Source organism: Xiphophorus hellerii, chromosome 10 (genome assembly GCF_003331165.1).
Source record: "Xiphophorus hellerii strain 12219 chromosome 10, Xiphophorus_hellerii-4.1, whole genome shotgun sequence".
NCBI classification, from domain to species: domain Eukaryota; kingdom Metazoa; phylum Chordata; class Actinopteri; order Cyprinodontiformes; family Poeciliidae; genus Xiphophorus; species Xiphophorus hellerii.
The window spans coordinates 14,363,809-14,376,025 of record NC_045681.1 but is presented as its reverse complement, the minus strand read 5'-3'; the positions used below and the strand labels follow the sequence as shown (position 1 = coordinate 14,376,025).

General features: G+C 39.1%; 2 protein-coding genes across 2 annotated transcripts; both read right to left on the bottom strand.

Annotated features, from left to right (window-relative positions):
* Positions 1-467: 467 nt before the first annotated feature.
* On the bottom strand, positions 468-4,032 carry arl4d (ADP-ribosylation factor-like 4D). The gene is made up of 2 exons (XM_032575079.1): positions 3,876-4,032; positions 468-2,383 (listed from the first exon to the last, which is right to left on the bottom strand). Exon 2 carries the CDS (start codon positions 2,270-2,272, stop codon positions 1,667-1,669), a length of 606 nt encoding a protein of 201 aa, XP_032430970.1. The 5' UTR covers positions 2,273-2,383; positions 3,876-4,032; the 3' UTR covers positions 468-1,666.
* A 1,397-nt stretch (positions 4,033-5,429) lies between these two features.
* tmem106a (transmembrane protein 106A) lies at positions 5,430-11,841 on the bottom strand. The gene is made up of 8 exons (XM_032575078.1): positions 11,627-11,841; positions 9,712-9,886; positions 9,432-9,495; positions 9,195-9,348; positions 8,165-8,305; positions 7,780-7,823; positions 7,595-7,648; positions 5,430-5,840 (listed from the first exon to the last, which is right to left on the bottom strand). The coding sequence occupies exons 2-8, from the start codon at positions 9,875-9,877 to the stop codon at positions 5,729-5,731; spliced, it is 735 nt and encodes a 244-aa protein (XP_032430969.1). The 5' UTR covers positions 9,878-9,886; positions 11,627-11,841; the 3' UTR covers positions 5,430-5,728.
* Positions 11,842-12,217: the final 376 nt, after the last annotated feature.

The window sequence follows — 12,217 nt, the reverse complement described above, 5'->3', positions numbered from 1 at the left end:
TTTGCCTGGAATTTTATGAGGTAGGCAAACACAATGTAGTGTGTAATTGTGAAGTGGAAAGAAGGTGACAGTGTCCTACAAGTGCAACAAATATCCAATTGATTTGGTTGGCATTGCTGAGGCAGAGCTTGAAAACTGAGTTTCACAGATGCTTCACATGCAATCTTACTTTTTAACAGAGAAGGCCAGTAAGGAGGCTCAATGCAAAAGCATTTCACACTTTTCAGATATTTATTTGTACATTTTTTAAAACTTACTACAGTAAGACATTGGGTCTAGCAGCAGAAAAGGGGGTCCTAATTTTGTTTTTAGGAAAAGTGTTCTCGTTTATATCTTTTAAAGGTTTGTGTAACACTGCTTTGAAATAGCTAGTCTGATACTTTAACACCCAGTACTTTTTTAGCCATGAACCCCAGTCATTTGAAGTAAAAAAAAAAAATCTTTAACATCTTTAACAACCAAAATGCTAACTGCTGTTAATTTATTTACTCAAAATAACCCATTTTCTTTGAATGCAAAAAACAGCGCTGGGTGGTGCACATTAACATCATAATAAAAGCAAAAAACAGCAACAGATTTGGACCACTAATTGTTGCAGTTTCACTGTCACCAGTTGGCAGACAACAGAAGGTGGGAATCAAACTAAACGGATTGTTTCGTCTCCAGTGGGGGAAGGGAAGGGCACAGTTCTCCCTGTAACGGCCTCGTTTACTGCACCACGAATAGTAAAAACGGCCATAACTCAGGACTTTAAAGGCTAAATGGTCATTGGGCGCACATTTTGTGAATATAGTGAAAGAACAGCATGTATTTCTTGTTAGCTGCAGTTTCGCAGAGACTCCTTCAGATCAAGTTAACCCCGGGGGGAAATATCCGTTTCATTAGTTTCTTTGTGCTCTGCTGCAACCACAGTAACCTTACACGCACCCTCTATAGCAGAAGAATTGACTTACTTGAAGAGTTTTTGAAGAATAATCTTGCTTGTGCGAGCTTTTGCTTTTAAATAAATCATTTATGGTCGCCTAAAAACGAAATGGTGACAATGCATTTTTCATACGGCTCTTAAGATTTATTCAGTCTCCAAATTTACAAAAATGTACAATTTTAATAAACTCTTGAATCAAAGCAACTGAAACTTAACATCTGCATGTGCTGATGACAGGAATGTGCTTTCTTTAGGTGAATTATTAATACTCTGAAACCACAAAACACTCCATAATGTCGCATTATTAGGTAACATCTGCCTTCTGTCCAGCGCGCACACTGACACACTGAATAAATATTTCAGAGAGGATAAAAACAGTCTTCCCGTTAAAGCTGGTGATGGTTTTCTTCACCAGAATCCTGCCATATGAATGTGTTAGTACTTGTTGGAAATTGTCTTTAAATCTGGCCTAAACAAGCACTTAGTGATGACTAACTGCTGTCAATGTCAAATCATTAAGCTCGGCTTTCAGCAACTGCACCACCAAGAAAGTCAATACTGCTTCGGTGTTATGAGCAAGTCCATTTCTGCTGACCCCTGAAAGGCAGTTTGTAAATGGTCTTATTCTGTTGGCGCAAATTGCTCTCCCTCGGAAAAATAAGTGGCTCATTAAGCCTGGAAGTGTCCCAACACTGAGAGCGTCTCCTCGGGAGTTATGTCTGCAATCCCTGAGGAGAGAGTTCATCTCTTCCTGTTTCGACTGTGTTTCACCGTCTTCTTCCGCTTCAGGATCATCTCGTAGAGTTTCTCCAGGCCCGTCTGCAGCCCCTGGCCATCCACCGCGCTGCAGCCCTGCACTTGGTACAGCGTGTAGATGCCGAGTTCGTGCACGGCCAGCAGCTTCTCCACCTCGCCGACGGACAAGGCCGAGTCCAGGTCCTGTTTGTTGGCCAGGATCAGCACCGGCACCCCCTGGTTCTCGGAGGTGCGGGTGATCTTATGGAGTTCCACCTTAGCCTCCTCCAGACGCTCCAGCTCGGTGGAGTCCACAACAAACACTATCCCATCCGTTCGACGGGTGTAGGACTTCCATAGGGGCCGGAGTTTCTCCTGGCCACCCACGTCCCACACCTGGAAGTTTGTGGCCCGGGACGCCCCCACTGCCACCTTGATTTTCTCTGTGTTGAAGCCCTTGGTGGGGATGGTTTTCACAAACTCCTTCAGTTTGAGCCTGTAGAGCAGGGAGGTCTTCCCAGCTGAATCCAGACCAATCACCACCACATGAAGACACTGGAAGCTTGGCAGGAACGACGTGTTGGGGGCAATATCAGTCAGCTGGTTCCCCATGATTCGGACCAAGAATTCACACCCACTGAGGAGAGGTGGCAGATTCCTGATTTAATCCCTTCTCACTTGCAGGTCCTCACAGGCAGACGGGACTGCTTGATCACCAGAGACCTTATCAAAGCAAAGAGAGAGAGAGAGAGAAAGCTTGGTTAACATTTAATGAGAAGATAAGTTCAGCTTGTTTGAAATGCGAGGAATATTTCAATGTCAAACACAGGCGACAAAAGCGGAAAAGTTAGGAATTCAAGATCTGATGTAGCTTTATCACATCAGTCTGTGTCATTCGACTAGAAAACTGAAGGTCTCAAGGTTTACTGTGACTTTTAAAAGCTTTCATGTCTATTCATGTCATATTGCAACAAACTTTAATGAGTTTCTTTTTTTAGATTTTATTTAATAGATTAAAGAAAACTAATTAATAAGTGAGAAATAAAGGAAAAAAAGATTTTAAAAAATGTATTTACAAATAAAATCTGAAAAGTGCAGTGTGGATTTGGTACATTTTCACTTGGACACCGCTAAATGAAACCCAGAGTAACCACTGAGTCCCAGTAACTACGTAATTAATAAACAATGTCCATAAGTGAAAATGCCACATTCTCACATATGGACTTACAAAATGTATGTTCATAGATTCCCTTTGTTCAGTCTAAGTGGGCTTTTGAACTATTTTGCAAAGAGGAAAGAGCGAATATTCCACTTTGCAAAAGCACAAAGCTGAGAGGACAAAGCTAAGATTGCAGAAAAATATAGCATACATTTAATTTTTATATGGATATGCAAGCACTCAATAGTTTTCCTTCAATATCTGAAATTTTTATTCATTTTCACACGCAGTATTCTCGGTTTCTGTATCACATCAAATCTCACTAAGGTCACTGTTCCAACGTGACATGAGCAAAAGTTGGACGTAGTATGAATACTTTCAAGGCAGCACTCTGCTCAAACTGGAGCAGTGCCATTGAGACTAAACTAAATGAAATAATACCCATATGAGTATTCCGTCCCGCATTACAGAGCCAAACAACAGTTAATTGGGCGTCTGTGGTTGGTTTAGAATCTTATTTGCCCTGCCTAATCCTCTTAAGGCGGTTAAAGCAGAAAGGCTTTTCCTCCAGGCTGATTGATTTCAATCCAGGGGAAGCAATATGTATCCACAGCCTCCCTTTGCTCACTGAAGCCGCAGCAGCAGCGGCGGCAGCAGCTCTAATCCGGTTGTTGTTGACATCCTGATACACATCACACAGCTGCCTCTGGACAGCCTACAGCCATTACAAGTGGACAACAAGGCAGTGCTGTGCTTCCAGACCCTACATTGATAATTCTAGGGTTAGTTTTAAGAGGGTGATGGGGAAGACGCCGAGAAGCAGAGAAAATGCACTGTCACGTTTCTGATCTGATGATTTTGACCCCTGACTGAATTTAATTGTAAAGGTTAGAGAGCAGTCTTCTTCGTCTCTTCTGATAAAACATCCTCATCCAGATAGGTGAACAACTTCAGCGGTTTATCATGTATTTTCAATACGCTAAAACCGCAAACACGACTTCCAGCTTTAAAATACGAGCTCGCGCTGAAACCAAAAATAATTATGAACGTCCATACCTGATAAAATGCTGGGAGGAATGTTCATCCACAGGCGATAAACATAGCCATCGCTGAAAAACAAAAAAAAATGTTTCTTTTTTCCCCGTGTGTGCTGCAGCTGTCCGGTCGTCTTTCCCTCTGCTGCTCCTCTCTGACTGAGGAATCCTGGAGACTCTCAAGCGATCACTACCTTCAGCCCGGGTGACGTCACGGACACCTGGAGGGCTGCTCCGCGCCCCCTGCAGGCGGAAACTATGAACTGCAGGGCAAGCAGAGGCGCCCACATGGTCTGGTTTATATTTCCATTAATTGGTTTGGTGCTTATAAGATGAAGATAAAAATAACAAAAAATTAAAATACAGAAAGAAGAAAAATGTGCTGTGATGCTTCCATCACATTGTTTTGCAGTGGTGATGAGTGTAGATTGATATGTTACTTTTACGAAACAAAGAGCTGTGCATTTACCAAAAAGAGAAACCAAAGGTTCAGTTTGTGTCTCATCGCTGAGAATAGTCATAGAATAGTCAGGTTTATACATAGATTAAATTTCACTCTCTATAAGAGACTTCTGACTGCTTCATTAGAAGTACAAGTAAAAGTACAAGAGTAAAAGAGACACAAAAGCATATATTTTTAAAATGTTCAGAAACCATGAGCCAGTTTACTTAAATTTCAGTTATTCTCGTTTTTGTGTTAGTCTGTCACCGAAGATTCCAATAACATACAAACAAGCTTCTGTTGTAATAAAGTTCAAGGGTTATAAATACTTTTGTAAGTCACTCTCATTTTTCCAAATTATCCTAGTGTGCACTTAAAACAAAAATAAATGATTGCTCTGTTTTAGATTTCCCTCCATCAGAACAAGAAAGCCTTTATATAAAACCTCTGTAGATCTTTCTAATGTACACAGAAGAATGGCATTTACAGCACTTTTTTGTAATAAAAATGAAAATCAAATTAATTTATGTGCATTAGAAAATAATTTTAGAGGTTAAACATGAGTTTTTGTGTACAAAAGAAATTAATTATCAAAGGAAAAAAATACAGGGAACAAAGATTCTGTAGAGGAAAAAAACCTTTATATTTACATAACCAATAAAGTGGTATTAATGTAACTCTCTGAGACTCCACATATTATATTGGCACTATCAGATCTAAGAGTTATTCTCAGTTATTGAGATGATTACAAATGTACCATTGTCACACTTGGCTTAAACAGTAAACAATTCTGGATGTCTAATATTCATCAGCGGATTAAAAACAAAAACATTTTGATCTCTGCGTTTAACAAAAAATACAGGTACATTTTGCCAAACTGATTACCATGTACACTTTTAACAGCGCTATTTAGTAAAGAATATTGTACTCATGAGCTATCTGTAGCTTTGGCTCCACCTTGTGGCAAGTGCACTTAAAAACAAAGATAAGTAACAGAACTGTCCAAGCTTTGGCTGCAATCCCTAGTATTTTTTATCTTCATAAAAAAATTAAACCCCAATGGTCTTGCATTGCATCACAGTAAAGAAAGAAAGAATGGAAGTAAAGAAAGAAGGAAGGAAACAATCTCAAGGAGCCTTGGATAAATGTCACAGTTTAATAAAGTGCAAATGAAATCAGGATTAACAGAGGTCAACTCTGTAATACAAAACCAATAATTAAAAAAAAAAAAAAACAGGAAACAAGAGCTTATGTAATCTGTGATAAAATATACAGTTATTATATTTAAAGCATTAATGTGCTTAATTTCTAAGATGATAGTGACTGATTAAACGCTTTTGGACAGCTAAAATAATATAATGATATCATTTTAACAGTAACAAATCACACATTACAAGGATAAAAGTACAGGTTCTGTGTTCATAAAGAGGATTTCACGATCTCACAGGATGTGGGATGGTTGAATTATTCCCGCAGTCAATGTACTCGAAAACATCCTGTGAAAGCTGCTCCGTGTGAGACAGATAGGCAATGTTCATGGTTATTCTGGGTGAAAAAGAAGAAAGAAAACAACAAAAACATGAACATCAACAATCAATGAATAATTTTAATCATATCAAACTGTTTCATCTCAGTGGAGCATACACAGCCTTGAAAAATTATGCCACCTTAGCTATCTTTTTTCTGCTTTTGCCTTTTTTGGTCATAATTAAAAGTTTTAAATCATCATAGAAATACTTACATCAGACAAAGATAACCTGACTAAATTCTTGTTGTTTTTTTTGTTTGTTTTAACAGCGCCACACTGGAGCCTTCTTTAATCATTAACATAATCTTTAAGATTTTCCCACATGTATTAATTGGACTGAAGTCCAGACTTGGACTAGGTCACTGCAAAGCATCCAACCTATTTGCTTGATTAATTTAGTGGCGAACTTGCTGGTGGTGTTCTAAAGATCAGAGTCCCAATGTATAACCCAAGTGAGATTGAGCTTAAGGTCGCAAACAGGTAACTGCAGATTTTTCTTCAGGATTTTGTGCCAGAGAGCAGAATTCATTGCTCCATCAATTACAGCAAATCATATAGATCTACAAGGAAATAAGTAGTATGAGACCATCACACCAACACCACCATGTTTAATTGTAGGTATGATGTTCTTTTATTAAAATGCTGCATGAGATGTAATGGGACGTACATCTACAAAACACTTTCACTATTTTCCAGTCGCTTCACAGACAATTTCCCTAAAAGTCTTGTGGACCATCAAGATATTTCCTGGCACATGTGAGACAGGATCTGTTGGATCAGCAGTGGGTTTTTTATTTGGACATCCCTCATAGATGCCAGCTTTGCGACCATTCCTAACTGCAAAGACATAAATGACTTTGTCTCTCATTTGTTCTTGAATTTCTTTACATCAGGGGATGATGTCTTTTTTTTGTGAGAAATTGTGGTCCACTTCATGTTGTCTGACAGGCACTGCAAAAGTTATTTCTTAAATCTACAAAACAGACAACAATTGGGTTTTAGTGTAGATAGTAAAAGGAGAAATCAGAAAAATATAGCTCATCATAGCTCATTCCTGGTTGATTAATTTGTAGCACAGGGCCAGGTAAGTTTGGATAGAAAGCATTGCATGTGTTCAGATAATTTGCTTTGATATTTCTGGTATGAATGTGTACAGTTACACCCCTACTCATTTCAGTAATTCAAGTCAAAAAGTAAAGTACACCTTCTTAACAATTTCTTCAGTTTTCACTTTTGTCCTATGAAAATGTTTGAGAACGTGAAAACATAGGCCAGGTATATACAAAATGCAGTTTTCATATGATTATTATATTTATTAAGATAAAAAAATATTTTCTCAATCTTCACTGCTCATCTAATGCAAAGTAGGTTCAAATTTGATGTACGTATTTGCTTCTGAAACTCGCACGAAAGGTGACTTGTGGTAAAATGCTTCTGCTAAATAGAAAAGCAGAAGTGGCCTTTCCCCCCCCCCCCACAGGGCTAAACAGAAGAGAAATTTAAAAATGCCAAACATGATTTAGTGGTTCAGACATTTTTTGTCCTTCCCTGATTTCTAAAAAATACAAAAGCAACACTGAGTTACACTGTCCTTGCGTGCTTTCTGAAGACAACATTTCAGATTTAAGGATTCGGAGATAAGAACTTCATCTACATGGGCCCTTTTTGTGGCTTTGGTTTGTCACACAGCTGCAGAGAAGTGTTGCGTTTTTGAGATAAGCTGACTAGCCTGCCTCTTTGGGTTGATTTTGACATTGAGATTGAGACTTACTGCAACTTCAGGAACAACGTGTGGATCTTGATAGTAGTTGACTTGCAGTAATTGCTGAAAGAGACAAACATAAAGCAGTGACATCTGCTGAATCCACACATTCAGACAACAAAAAGTGGGTGTAGATTGAGACTCTGGTCTTCAAATGTTTCTGCAATGTGGTGAAAATCAAGTTTTGTTCTTACTTGAAGCCCTTGTCGTCAAGCGGCAGGTTGATTTGAACAATGTACTGCAAAAACCAACAAGAAGGCAAGAAACTTGTGAGACAAATAGAGGACCTTGTAAAAAGTATTTGTCGTCCTTTGAATTGACACAATCATCAGCGAAGCTTATTGGGAATTTCCCCAATTTCAGTGCAACCAACTTATATATATATATATATTTTTTTTTTTTTCTTTAACTCTCCCACAGTCTTAAAGGACTGACCCCACATGTGCTTTTGCAAGGTTATGTTTAGAGTGGTTTCAATAAAATACACTCAAGTTCGTTGTATTAACATGAGCAAAAGGTAATAAATGCTTTTGAATGCCACTGTATATCACTAGCACTTTTAGCCTGGGTGACACTCACCGATTTTCTCGATCGAGACTGTATTGCCGTCATGTTAGTTATTTTGGTATGACCCACCACAATTTCATTAACCACACCCTGCATGGAGAACTCAGCAATCTGAACCGGGACAAAGTTCTCGTTGGTCATGTTGAAGAGATTCTAGAGCAGAAAACATGCAGTCAGTGGGGGAAACCAGGACAAGTTTTGCACAGCTATAAAAGTGTCGGGACTTTACCCACCATATAACATCTGCTCTATGTCATGTGAATGCCTTTCACGCCGTATATCTGACATAAACCTTAAAACTATGACAGCTTGAGAAGTCTGTGTGGCGTATGTTTAAATATTAAATTGGAAATTTAGTTACAATAAGCTTTGGTGTAGGAAAACACCATTCAGACTTATTTATAGAAAATAAAATAAAGTGCAGTGTATGCTTTGGAAACCATTGTCTAAAGAAAGGCTAAGGCTAATTGTGGGGAACCTGCAGCTTCTGGTCAACCACGTTTTATCAAATCTAAAGTTAGAGCAGCTGTTCAGAAACTAATTTTTAAGCACTTCACACTTCCCTCTGCTCTCAAACCTAACTTATTCTCAACAACAGGCAGGTGCTGAGGAAGGCAACCTCTGTTATGTCATGTTCACACCATGCTCTTCTTGGAGACTTTCAGCTGCTTCTCTCAGGTCACAAAGCTAAAAGTGCATGCAGAGAAGACCAAGTGAGTCTCTTTTACACCTGCTGCTATTGCTGTGGTTAACAACATAAAACCATGAGCAATGTTGCTAATAATATTGCCCTTGATGCTGGCTGATACAATTTGTGTTTTTGTTTTCCTGTAATACAGTGTATTTGTTGTTTGATGAATGGGCACGCAGAAAATCAACTTCCTACCAGAAATAAATACTTGAATCATAACCCTCTGTGTGTAATAAATCTAGGGTTTCTTATATGCGAGTTTCACTTTTTAAATTGCATTACTGAAAAAAAATCTGCCTTTCTCCTGTTAGTGTGGGTGGTTGGAGTTCTGTTGTTGTCGCCGTCACTTACTGTGACCTCCATTTCGACAGAGTCCGGGGTGAAGTAGACCATCACTGACAGCACGGACACAGGAGTGAGCGTGACGCTCCGCGGGAAGAGGAAAAAGAGGATCAGGCAGCAAAGCAAAATACTCAAACCCATGGAGATGCACACATACAGCTTCCTGAAATCCAAAAACAGGCTTTATTAACATCCCAGAATAAACGTGAACCTAATGCCGAAACATTTAAATGGTGTATTCCATACGTGCGTCTGGGTTGCAGCCGCACATCATTGCATGGTATTACAGCCAGGAGCTGATCTTGCTGGCCTGTCGGTACAACAATAATAAGGGAAAAAAAAGTTTTGTTTTTACTGGACATAATGGAGAAATGAAAGCACCAAAACAGTTATGGTTTCCTTTGTTGCGGAATGGGAAATTAAAGCCATGTGTAGATCAGCATTTCATTCCAGCGAGCTACAGCAAGAAACAGATAACAGATAAAACAACAGAACAAAGACTGTTTGCCAGAAGAGCAAGACCAACCTCTGGGAATTCGTCCGGTGCCTTTGCACGTTGGGCAGCTGTCGCTGGAGGAGCTTCCATTAATACTGCCGTACTGAGGAACCTGCTTGAGGTTTTTCACATTCTCCATTGTTTTTTTTATCTCAGGATCCACTCCTATCCTGCTGCTGTGCCCCGGTGGCGCCATGACCCTTTACTGGCAGACAAAGTCCACAAGACAAACATGAAACTTAACCGAAAAAAAAAACAACAAAAAAAACCGCTGCATCAGGTCCTACTCTGGTTACCTATTCAACCTGATTTCCCCACAAAACTTTTAAACATCAATAAAAGATCATTCCTTCAGCACATGTCAGACCTTATGACGCAAATGGATGCAAAAGGGGCCCAGGAATCTTGTCGACACAGCCAAGTGTACATCTTAAATTTTCTGATAATTTTTTTTCTCCTCCGATTTAAATGCATTCGCTTTCAGCCCCTTTTACTCTAATGTCTCTGATCAGCAGAGACACAAAATCAGACTTTATAGTCTATATGCAAAACATGGCATATAGACGAAAACAGTGTACATCACCCCGGTCACGTCATTGGCCACTGTGAAACATGGCGGTGACACCAAGATGCTGCGAGGAAGCTATTCCTTAGCACAGAGAGGGAAGCTGGGCAGACCTGAAGGTGGATGGAGCTAACTAAAGACCAAGCTTGGAAGAAAACCTGTTGAATGTTGTAAAAGACTTGAGACTGGGACAAAGGTTCACCTTCCAACAGGGCAATGAGCTAAACATACAGTTAGAGATACAACGGAATCGTTTAAGTCAAATGACCCAGTCGAAGGCCATACCCAAATCCTATTGAGAAACTGTGCAGGTCTTGAAAAAAGATGTTCATTGAGGGTTTCCATTCAATCTGACCAAGCTTGACCTATTTTGCAAAAAAAAAAACAAGGTCAAAACTTTTGGCCTCTATGCACAAAGCTGGTAAAGGCATACTCCAAAAGACCTGAAACTGTTTTTGCAACTGACGCTAGTTCCATCTTGTCTCAGGTCGACTGAATATAGGTTGCAGTTGATAGCAGTGTTGTTGGTGGGGGTTTTTTAGCAATTAGGTCAAATCCCAGCGTGGGGTCCATCTGCATTGAATTCAAACCTTCTCCCACCCTGTGTATGCAAAGGTTCACTATGGGAATTACAGAGCATGTAGGGTTAATTGATCTCCAAATAACGCTTAGAGTGAAACAGCAAGCATGGAGTGACTGCACATGCATTAAAGCAATAAACAAAAATCTGTGGCATGTACAACTTTAAGATAAGTTATATTTTTTGTCTTACGCTTGTGCACAGCCCCGTTTTAATATCGCCCTGAGCAACAGCGCATTTAAAAAATAACCAATGCACAGATTAAATAAGTCTGTGTTAATCTAGGATGAACTGACAACCCCAACTCTCGCCCAATAACCACTGGAGATAGGCTCCATTCCCCCTTCTAATGACAGTTACAGTTTTTCTTCTTTCTGTGTTATATCTTCATAAACGTATGTTTTATGTAAGTTATTAAATTTTACTGACAAGTAAAAGATAAACAAACAGACAAGTTGATTGAAACAAAGCTTTTTACTTATACTGTACCAGACTTCATATAATAACTCATGTCTTTTATCTGCAGTTATTCTGTTGACGAGTATAGTTTAAACACAAAAATGATAGGAACTTCAGGAATGTTAGCTAGCCTATAAACGACAGTATTAGTCCTTTCATATTCCATAATGTTATAAAAACATGTTTTATTCGAAGAATAAAACGACCCATTAATAATGTCTGGACATCAAGCACTGTCCCAATCAGGCTCATATGCTGATTAAATGACATCATCTCCCACCAGCTGCACACAACATGACTTTTATTTAACAAGATGGACTCTTATTCACCATCGCTCTTACCTTCACAACTTGGCTGCTGCTTCTACTTCCAGCGGGTATCCAGAGTGAATTTATAAAATGTTTGCTGTATTAATTCTGCCTTTAAAAGCAGCATTGGAAGTGCTTTATTTTCTCCTTTGCTGCGTCAACACAACAAAACCAGCAAAGGAGGAATAACTTCCTACTTCTCAGCGGCGGAGCAGTTCCTGTATGTGAAGCGCATGATCACATGGGGCTTGAGTTGTCATCGACTTTTTCTTCCTTGTGTACTTAACAGTGTTACGCCACTAAGTATGGGAGATTGCGCAAATTTTTTTCTCTCCAAGCAATCCCTTTTGCATAGAAAAGAAAGGAAAAACAAAAAAATAAAATATCTATTATTGTTTTTCTTCAACTCTTGGTGTTTTTAAAGTCACCTACTAAAACATATTTGTACTCGCTGGCTTTTAACACAGTGCGACAGATTCGTTTGTTTTTATATTTCTACTGTGATTGTATTTTCTTCTGTGTTGGAACTACTGTTATTTGTTTTTCTGTGTGCAGCACTTTGGCAAAAGTTAAAAGCTTATTTAAGTCGTACTTAAATGTGCTATATACATACATGTGATTTAA